Genomic DNA, 11,145 nt, shown 5'->3' with positions numbered 1-11,145 from the left:
AATCGAAAAGTAGAGTTTACCTATCAACACACTTTATGATTATATATAACAGATTTTGCCCTTACCCAACGTATATCAATAAGCACTGTATGCTCAGTGCTTGTCCGAGAGCTTGCGAAAAAAAACCTCACAAGCTTACTCGGGTTTTTTTCGCAAGCTCTCGGACAAGCACTGAGCATACAGTGCTTATTGATATACGTTGGGTAAGGGCAAAACCTGTTATATATAATTAACATCTCCCCAACGCAAAAATACATCTTGACACTTTATGATGTTCTTGACCTTTAAGAGTTTACTTAGGCGGCAAACAAGTGGCCATTTACGGTTCTTTCAGGGAAGCACAAAATAAACCAGTTAACGTATTCAGCCGACAAGTGTGTTCAATTTGTCTGCTTTGCGATTACCAGAACGAACGGCTTTTTCAAGGCAACGTTGTCCATTTTAAATTTAAAGATACATGCTGATCCCCATTGAGGGTTGTCAGACATTTAATTTGTTGACTTTTATTTCATGAGAGGGCGTCAACGGCCGTGTCATTTTCACGGCTTGGGACATTATTTAGTTACTATACAGGGTTTAACATTGCAGAAGTTCACGTGTTTGGAAAGGTAGATGCTTGAACTTGTAAAAAAAAAGTCTGTCAAACATAAAATTTGATACACAAGGTTTGTAAATCACATTTAAAAAAAAAAGGTTGGGAAAATTGTGCTTGGGAAAAAAGCTGAAAAACATACTTGCATGAAGACACCTGATACTTTAATCAATCACATTAACAGAATATTGTGCCATTCTAGCTGTGCTTAGTGACACATCTACAAGCAGAAGTCTAATAGCATCAGTAAGCACTTGCTATCGATAGCTGTTTAGATTTATTTTCCTTTTAGTGCTTTAATGTAATAAACATTTCTTAAATCAAATTACCATAAATTACCTCATTTACATGTTAAAACAGTAAATTATAATATAAAAGTGCATTATATAATAGTGTATCAATAAATCAAGACATCAATGTAAATATAATATAAAAAATACCAAAAGCAGATATCCTTTACGCAAATGATAAACCAAAACTGTAACTCCACTAGAAATAAAGTATTTGAAATATTTTCTGAATAAATTTTATGCTACTTCAAATAAATTTTTCATCATTAAAATCAATAGCATATTATACTTAGATAGGTTTAATAAGTATGAATATAGGTAGGGGTGGTTGCAATTTTAAATGCTAGTTGATTTCACCACATAGGCCACCACGTGTGCCAGCCTCTGCTGACCCATATTCACCCCACCCCTTCCCCCCCTTTGGAAAAAATCCACACTTGCAACTATAAATGTGATATAAAATCTATCTTCACTGCTTAAGATTTTCTGTCTCTTCATTAGTGGAATAAATAGCTTTAAACACAGTGCAGGTGTCGTCAAAGCAGGGAATGCAACAAGCTCAAGTACATGTACACAACATTTCCCTGAATGTTTGGATGAAGTTAAGGCACTTCAAATAGACCTTCCAAAAATGATGTTGAAGCAAATATTGAACAGACCAACAGAGCCTGAACTGCACTGTTCACAATCCAAATGCTCAATTTACTCAACCTGATTTGAATTATAGTGTAATTTGACTACCAGAATTAGAAGCGATTACTGCTTGGCACAGCGCTCGCAGACAGGTGGTGGGCATACATTACAGGCCCCTTCAACCAAATGTATGTACCTGTCAAGCTGAAGGTTGTGCATGGGATTGCTGTGCCTTCACAGTTAATATAATTGGATTAGTCTCCAGCACTTTTCTCAAGCACTGTATAAATTTTACAACCATTCACTCCTGAACCTACACGTCATTATATTCTTCATTACAACACAGTATATTGCACTCTGGGATAAATACACTGGTTCGCTTTAAGTACATGCGACTTGCAAGGCTAGAAATCATCTCAATTTATTCTTTAAGTACTAATCAACTACTTTGTACTGAGCTTACCTACTTTCCAGTGGTACTAACTACTGTGTGCTGAACAAGAGACAGTTTGCCCCTCAGAATCTATGCTCCTTAAAATCTCCAGCGGGTGCAAATTAAAAATTCACATGCCTGGGTGGGTGGCAGTAAGTGGGGAACCAGCCATACCTAATGTGCACTGCGTGGCATTTTAGCTGGTAACTGTTATGTTCTGAGCATCACACTGGAGAAAGCAGATTTCTGTGTCTTAACCCCCATCTGATGAAAAATGCCGCTTTTAATATGAACTTTCAATCTATTTTCAAATTCTTGTGTCATATCTGTCTATAAATGAACTCATGAAAAAAAGAGAAATCACTATGTACTCATGGATACCATCTGGGCATAACCGTACCTTGTCAACATTGTTTAACTGTAGTAGCTTCTAGTTTCTACAATCTGTTTATCCTAAAGCTCAATAAATGTACTTAAAAAGCATGTAAAATAAGTTATTTTTGAGAATAAAATAAATTTCTAATTCATCAATTTCAGCCAAGATAGCTCACAGCTGCTATGCCTATTTCACTTAATTCACAAACAAAATAATCACTCCCATTCAAACACATGTAAACCAGTAGCACCTTTTCAAACAAATGCTCCTCCAATGTAGCGCAACTTTTGCAGATATTTACAAACTGACCCATTCACTATTTACAAAAGTTTGAATTAAAGTGAAACCTTGTTTTTTTCAACCTTTCCACCTGTTTTACGAGGCCTGTAGCTGGCCAATTATGCTGTACTGTGCAGACCAGGACAATGTTACACCTGCTTTCTATGGCTACTTTCATCATATTTTGTAACTCTGACTCACAATCACTTTGAACTGACCGAGAAAAAAGTATCTCTTGCAAGAATGCAGTTTGTGTGGCTATGTTGTATGAAACGCTTGGCTCACTTCTAAATTAGGATAAAAATCACACAATCATAACTGTTTCATTTTACATTATAACACTGATACGGCAAGTACATGAACATGTAAACAAAAACTTAATCCTTTCTTGCATAAATTGCGCTTTCATGATTTGAAAATAAAATAAGCCTTGACTGTTAAGAATTTTTTTTAAAAATTCTGTATTTAAAAGGAAATGAGAAGGAAGATTTGGAGGAAGTTTTTCAGAATACACTGCTGATGTTTGGTAAAAGCAAAAATGCACCCCAACACGTTACCACTCACTGCATTCTGCACGTTTAATCCTGCTAATCCTCAATCCTCCAACAAGTGAAGGGCTAAGAACTATTACCGTTAAGAATAGGGGATTATTGGATAGATCAATCCACAACAAGTAGAGGTGCAATGATACGACTGTTTCATAAAATAATATTGAGGTCACAGCACCATGATATGCATCATGATACAAATTGTGAATGGAAGCTAAGGTTGTTTTCTGCCTTACGTATTTGTAGTATTTATTCACAGGCTCATTTTTAAGATGTTTGCAACTTAACAGAAATGCTATCTGATTAGCTGTTCTTAACTTTCATTTTTAAACATGCATCATTTTCATAAACTCTAGCATAAATTCACACTTCATGTGCATGAAATAATTTGTGTTTTAGCTAGGTTTATTTCACAGCCACTTGTGAGAATTTCCATACCGTGGTGCTGCCATGCAGTATTATCATAAGTTTGCGCATCAATGCAATGAATCATAACACCCCTAGCTATCAGACTTTTGTCAAAAACACAGACAACCGACTGAACTAAGTCATATTTGAATATAAGCTGCGGAAGAACAGCAAAGAAATTACCACCACACCCCTGAGAAAAAAACAGGGAACACAAAGATTAACTGGTAGGCTTTTCCTGACCTTTTCTGTCTTCATTTGAGAGCCAAGAATTGGATCAAAGAGACTTGTAATATATTAAATATACTGGTAAAACAGAGCTGTAGAGGAATGGTAGTTTTTGGAAACCAGCTTGGTTCTTGCTTGTTTCTTCCCCTGTTGGTCTCATATACCAGCTATGTCACGGAGGACTGTCGCTGTTTCTGCAAAACCATAGTCTGCCGCCCTGAATTGTCTGGTGTCTTCCTCAAAGGGAAGGACCTACAGTGCATGCAAAGAACACCCAGGGCAATAGGGAAAGTGAGGAAAATACGGGCAGTAGTGAGGAACAGGAGGGCAATAGTGGAAAATGTGAGGTGACAGTGGTCATATGTGGATAATTGGGATAATAATCAGCACCAGAGGACAATAGAGGTGAGCATTAAGACGGGGGAGGATGGCGGACAAAAGTCAGGGAAAAGCAAGTGTGATGACAGAGTGACATCAAAGGTGTAAATAAGTAATGAAATCAGTGCAATATGCAAAAATGGGGTATGAAAAGTGAACATACAGAGGGCAAGAGAGGTGAAGAATAATCAGGAACAGGCATAAAAAGGCAGGAGAGAGAACAGAGGTAGACAAAATAGAAGGAAGCAGCTAGGTTAGCAAGGCACCTAGGTTAGCGAGGCACCTAGTTTAGCGAGGCACCTAGGTTAGCGAGGCACCTAGGTTAGCAAGGCACCTGGGTTAGCAAGGCTACTCACAGTACTGTAATAATATTCACTTCCCCACATATCCTACATGAACCTCACCTGTGACATGGTGTACACTTTTCAAAGTTGCCAAATAAACAGAGCATGACTGACTATTTCACAGACAAAGTTGCCAAATAAACAGAGCATGACTGACTATTTCACAGACAAAGTTGCCAAATAAACAGAGCATGACTGACTATTTCACAGACAAAGTTGCCAAATAAACAGAGCATGACTGACTATTTCACAGACAAAGTTGCCAAATAAACAGAGCATGACTGACTATTTCACAGACAGCCGTTACTATCTTGCACAACACATATTTCACATTTCTCTTAGATACTGAATTCCTAGATATGCAGAATTTCAAAGAGTTTTCATCTGCACTTTGTCTTTTCTGTTTGAATGAAACACTGGCCCACCCATCAGCTGGATCACATGAACAAAAGATAAACACTGCAATGTGCAGTATTATGACAACTGACAGCATGTGACAGACTCTACCATTTGGGCCACGACAATGCAGCCTAAGCATTGTTGGTTTCTCAACAAATACAATAGACAGGGATATTTCACAAAGTTTGAATTAATGTTAGTGAAAACTTGTCCAAAAGGACACCACCTCCATCTGTACCTATTTTGTCCAAAGCCTCTGTTCTGTCTATTTTCAGTTCTCAAATTTACACGCACACACCACTGAACCTGCTTTACATAATTACTTTAAATAATAAACGTGAAAAATAAAATAAAAATCTGTCCATGCCTTCCTTAGTACAATGGGAAATGATGGAAAAGTTGTAACTTTTGTAACAGTAACATCAAAAACTCTTCTATCCAGACTCTATTTTGGTAAGGTACGTCCAAACCCTGGTGTACTTACCCTGAACACATTGCTGACTCCCAGCACACAGTTCATAGCTTTACTAAAGTAACACAACACATACTTGGAGAAGGTGTCATCTGGGAGGTAGTTGGACTTGAAGGTAACCCGGCACCCAGACGCTTGCCTTGTTTCTCCATTGGGCACAGCCCAGACATAGGTTACATAACTGCGACTTGGTGTCTGGAATCCAACCTAGGGTGTGCATGTAAGAACTTACATTAATGAAACTGACAATGACCACACTAAAATAATTTGAAAACCATATTTGAAAAAAGCCTCAGTATCTCATAGATAAAGGGACCTGGAAATCACAGGTTGCGGTCCACAGCTGAAATTGTTGAAGAGAAAACAGCAAATGAATGGTCCAACCCCACAAAGTAAGTTCAAAGGCATTTTGTCAGAATTAACATTACATTTTGTTTTAGTCTAGACTAGAAACAGCTTGACAGGCTCGCTCTTTGATGTATCACTCAGTTTAGCATCCTGATGAAAACGGCCCAGGGGTGAGATCAGAGGAAATTGAAAAGGCCACAAAATAATCGCTAGAGGTTTTGAGGGCCCCTCAGAAGCATGAGGTCTATGGCATACATCCGTGTTTGCCTGTGAGTGCACCCCTTAAAATCTCCATTTCCTGTGTTCTAGATAAACCATTGCACATAAAAACACAGTCACAGTAAAGTCAGATTTTTCTAGATTTTAAAAGAGACTGTTTGAAAAACCCTGAAGTCCAGAAACCAGGAAAAATCTTGACAAATCTCAGCCCTGACAGCCATTAGCTAGTTGGAAAATGCTGCGGATACCTATCAATTTGAATTGTGCAAGCTTCTTTTTAAAATTTTAAGGACTGTCACCAAAAAGTGGCTCTGGTGAACCGCAAGTCATTTTGTTGGGTTGGGTTACATTTGAGGATTAGCAAGAAAGCCAAGAGAGTTTAGGGTTACTCCCTCCTCAGTGTTATTATCAACCCTGTTACAGAGTACTTAGAATTTTTCTCTTAAACATGTCTAGCCTACCTTGTACAATCCCACCCAGTCCCAGTTGCTAGTCCTGGTTCCTGGGGCCACCTTATAGGTACACTGTGCATCCTCCCCTCTCCTCCAGGACTCAATGGGGTCAAAGGACACCAAGGGTCGGGCCGTCTCCATAGACACCTGGGATATTGAAATTCATCAGTGAAGGATACTGCCAAGGGCCATGATAACTTTCTGGATGTGAACTTTCTGGAGGGAACTTTTGCTTATATTTGTTTCTGCTTATGTTTGGGAATCCTAGCTTTTGTTCTGATGAAACTTCGTAAGTGGTTTTTGTCTTCAGTGACAGATAAAGGTCATGGATCAAAATGTGAAGGAAAATGGAATTTTTCTGTCTAAATCACCATCAGCCATTTACATTTCTGACCAGAAAAATGAGGAGAGGAGGAACCAGGTTTTTATCCTGCAGCAAATAACTAATAAGCACCTGTATATATGTAACTGTGAATCACTTCAAATTCTTCACAAACAGAACTTCCCAGCCCCAGAAGACCAAATTCTTGTCACCAAAAACACTGAGAAATGGCCTTTAAATCTGTTTTTTAGGTATTTGAAAGTAGCAGATTTGTCTCCAAACTCACCCCTAATCTGAATTCGGCACTGACTGGTTTGTGGTCACTCCATTTGATGTTGCTGTGGGAACGGTAGGCCATTTGCGTGATGCAGAAGTCTGTTTCATCCCCTGCATACTTGGGGTGAACCTTCCAGAGGACACGATCCGTCCAGGCTGGGGGCCGTTGCTTAGGGCTGGAAGAACAATTGGCATGTATGGAAATGTATCTTTCTCCAAGTCAACTAATTAAGTTATATGAATAAAATTGAAGAATCAAATTGTCCAGCCATGGTCTGGTACGAGTTGTTATTGAATGTGTGTGTATATTCTAGTGTGGATTAATGATTGGGTTTAACTCCAATATGCCAATGTTTTGGGGTTTTTCCCTCAAATAGATGCATGCTTGCATGCTGAGTTGACTTGAAGGATCCCTGGTAAATTTCCCTGCAAAAATCAATGAATGAATTATCCCATCAACCAGGATTGAGCCAACCAACCATAAACAGACTGATTTTGGTCATTAAGGCATACTTCTTTAACCATCAATAAGCTCACTGTCAAAACAAAAGCTTCCAAGAGACTTTTTGTAACCTTGTATCGAAATCATCACTTTGAAAATCATATTTGTAGGTCGGGATGAACGTCACTGGGCCTTCGCGGAACCCCTCAAAGGACAGCTTGCTCCTTATGGACAACTTGAGCTGGTCCTTCTCCAGCAGCACGTGCAGCTTCTTGGGTGTGCTCAAAAACTTGACCACTTCAACGGACAGATCCTCGATGCGGTAGTTGAGGTCGCCGAACCAGATGATGTAGCTGGTAAGGAAAGTCACCAAGAGTCAAAGGTCAAATGGATTCTAGAAAGTCGGGGATCATTAGGCACGGGGAGAGCGTAACGTTTATTACGGAATTCTGAATCAAACCTTGAACCCTGGTTCATCCCACATGTAATTTCTTAAGGAGTAATGATACTGTTCAAAGAATGACAATACATGAATACTGTGATGCAGACTTCAAGCTGGCTGTTGCCTCTGTTACAAAATGGCAAAGAGTTACAAACATTGTGAGCTGGAACCCTCTACTGTCCATTACCACTGCAACACGCATTGCATCAGAACAACGCGGTATTGTTACACCCTCAATGATTTTCTGAGACTGTCCTCTTCCATTTAGACGTAAATTTTCTTCCTTGTCTACACTCATTATGAATAGCTATATTTTCCACAGAGCATATTGTTTTTACATAGACTGTTCATCTTAAAACATCTATCAGGCAACACGAAAAATTCAGAGCGATGAGTTTTGCTCGAGTCGATGTCATTCACTTACTCGTGATCAAGAACTGTCGGCGTCTTTGGGTGAGAGTAGGTCTGGCTGGTGACAATAGTGTGATACTCCTTATCTCTGTCTGCCCAGTTCTCAACGTGAGCGGCCAGGTGAGTATTGATGAGGCACAGCGAGCGCTCATAGCAGTCCAGCCGAATAGACACAGCACCTTTGTTGCCCTGTTAAAAAAGCAAATGGCATGGGTAATACAATTCACTTCTCAAGTTGGGGGCAGCATAATTGCACATGGATTGGCAATACTTGCCACACCTGCTGATAAACCATTAACACGGAGTACTGCCAACATGCCTCTTCACTTTTGGAACAACTCAGCTTGAGAGAGTAAATTTGTTTCTGTTAACTGAGATCGAGTCAAACACTCCAAAGTTTCACTGAGGCCTGAAAACAACATTCCACACAATTTGAAATATGCAATGGTGGCTTTGAATGTGTTTTGTTGTGTGGGAGTTCACTCTGACATCTCAAATCGTTGTTTGTTTCCTAAAGGTGAAGCCTCCATCACTGAAGAAACGACACTTCACTGTTTCACACCAGAATGGCCAGTGAAAAAAGGAGATGGGTGGGGTAGACTATGCATGCAGTAAGCTAGACAGGCAATTACTCACCCATGTTCCCCCCAGGCCAGTCCGTGTGAAGTCTGTCTGAATATCCCGAAGGAACGGTAAGTGAAGCATGCGAGCAAACAACAGCTGGATGATACCCTGAAGACGGATGGAACTCACCTACAACACACAGTGTCAACTGTCAGTCAAGCAACTTTGAAATGCAGCAAATTAAGGTGAAAACAGGTCCTAAATCTGCCATGTATTACAGTTTGAGTGAACCAAGTTAGCTGCTTTGTGCCGACATGGCTGTATCAGGCTGTATCCTCCCTAGGGAGCTAAGATGGTATGTGGAATATTTCATGGGCCCATTGAGCAGGGATAATGATAATGGAAAGCACTTTGACCTTAGTGAAATGTGCTATATAAGAACCCTGTTATTGTTGTTAATATTATTACGTTAGGACTCGGACTTGAAGGCCCTTCTGTAAGGATATCTGTGACAATACAAACTGATCCAGACAGTCACTCAGTCTTGTGACCAGACTTGTGAACCAACTTGTGATTGACTTGTGCTGGCTCTGGACGAGGGCATTATCTACATGTATAAGTCTGGATGTGTGGCTGCTATCCTAATACCAACCATAGCGTATCCCTTCTCACACACGCATGCCGAGATAGCTTCCGTCCAAGGGTCATCGCTGAGAGTGCTCTGGATGACTTCATGAGGTTTGGAGCTGACCTCTTGAAGGCCAATAGCATAAAGGTCGGGGGCATCACTCGTGTGGAGCCAAATAAGGTCATTCAAAAGTTCCTTTGGTGGATCCAAGGTGGCAACATTGTAGGTGCATACAACAATACTGAGCAGATTAAAAAAAAAAGGACCCTAAAATTGAAAAGTCACCATAAAATACTGCAAGTCCAAAATTTAGGGGTGCATTTTGATTCTGGAACCATGATTATTATATAGGCACCTTAAATTTAAGCCAGATGGAAACATTTTGTAATGCATGTATGATTCTTCAGCAAGTGCCCTAGCTAAGCTATCATGAAATGAATGTCAGTGTTATGTTCATCACATAGCTAGGCCTAAGTATGTATAACGTCTGTCAGTGTCTAGTCGCCAGGTCCCTTATTTTGCAACTTACTGTGAAAACAATCAGACTTAACAACAGGTGGCAAAATTAGGGGCCTGGTAACTACGGTCACAGACATTGGATGTATGCGTAATACTGGACCCAACAACAACTAGCATGAAACGGACATGATGAGGATAGTTTGAGAGAAGATCTACGGAATCACATGTAATCAAATTATACAGCCATGGCAGCACTCCGCAAATCACCTCTTAACATTTCATCAAGATCTGATGTCACTCTCAGACTTTCATAGCTAGCTGCTGATCACTGATCATGAAAACTAAGTGTTCGAGTGATGGTAATGCGGAACTGTTGGATGGGGTCGCATTCACTGTAGCCCAGGTTGCAGTTGTAGGCCTATTATAACGTAAAATAAAATTGAAGACTGGCATCCAACCTGGGCTACATTCACCTGCTCAGTGTTCTCACACTAGTACACTAAGCACTGGCACTAACGGTCATCACATCATGAAAGTCACAGTCAAAAGCAACGTCAGATTGTACTTCCAGAACTGTAAGGTTGACGTAAACTTCATAGATAGCCACGTACACACTCCCATAAACACATTTTGGCTGTTTTGATTGTGTCAACTTACTCTTCCATCACAGCTTTTTGTGCAAGCAAACATTCCTCATTAAAATGGTTAAATTCTTGTCCATTTTGTCCATCCACACTACAAAAATCAGCAGCATGTACTCTCAATAACTGTCATCTCTGAAATAACTTGACCAATTGGGAGTTGTACATGGCTGTCCCCGGTTTGTATAAACCAAACTTACAGTTCTGAAAGTTGGCCTAGTCAGATTGTAACATAGGCCTAGGCCGAAACCATACACTAACGTTAGTACTACTACCAGTTAAGCTACACAAACCTTATTTCCGTCATTCTGGTAAGTGGTATCAATTCTTTGCTGTATATATACCGTGTACGCCAAGTTCACAAACGAACTGAAAGCGACACTATTTCAATTTCATCGAAAAACGTGTAAATGGGGCTCGAAATTCTTGACCAAACGCACCATCACCTACTGTTTGTCAACAAACAAGTGTTGTGTTAAATTATACTGCTCATCTTGAACACTCTTCACACCTACTCGACTCGGCCCCAGGTTATTTATGTCTATATTATGCGCTTACTGC

At 39.9% G+C, this 11,145-nt stretch overlaps 1 protein-coding gene across 1 annotated transcript; it reads right to left on the bottom strand.

The window, feature by feature from the left end:
- Positions 1 to 843: 843 nt before the first annotated feature.
- On the bottom strand, positions 844 to 11,139 carry LOC110987058 (phosphatidylinositol 4,5-bisphosphate 5-phosphatase A-like). The gene is made up of 9 exons (XM_022249480.2): positions 10,878 to 11,139; positions 9,509 to 9,725; positions 8,929 to 9,045; positions 8,306 to 8,481; positions 7,571 to 7,792; positions 7,008 to 7,173; positions 6,409 to 6,546; positions 5,393 to 5,587; positions 844 to 4,039 (listed from the first exon to the last, which is right to left on the bottom strand). The coding sequence occupies exons 1-9, from the start codon at positions 10,889 to 10,891 to the stop codon at positions 3,944 to 3,946; spliced, it is 1,341 nt and encodes a 446-aa protein (XP_022105172.2). The 5' UTR covers positions 10,892 to 11,139; the 3' UTR covers positions 844 to 3,943.
- Between the last annotated feature and the right edge of the window lie 6 nt (positions 11,140 to 11,145).

This window comes from Acanthaster planci, linkage group LG09 (genome assembly GCF_054643075.1).
Source record: "Acanthaster planci isolate LZ-2023a linkage group LG09, COTS_SCS, whole genome shotgun sequence".
Lineage (NCBI taxonomy): Eukaryota > Metazoa > Echinodermata > Asteroidea > Valvatida > Acanthasteridae > Acanthaster > Acanthaster planci.
This window is presented reverse-complemented; position numbering and strand designations above follow the sequence as displayed.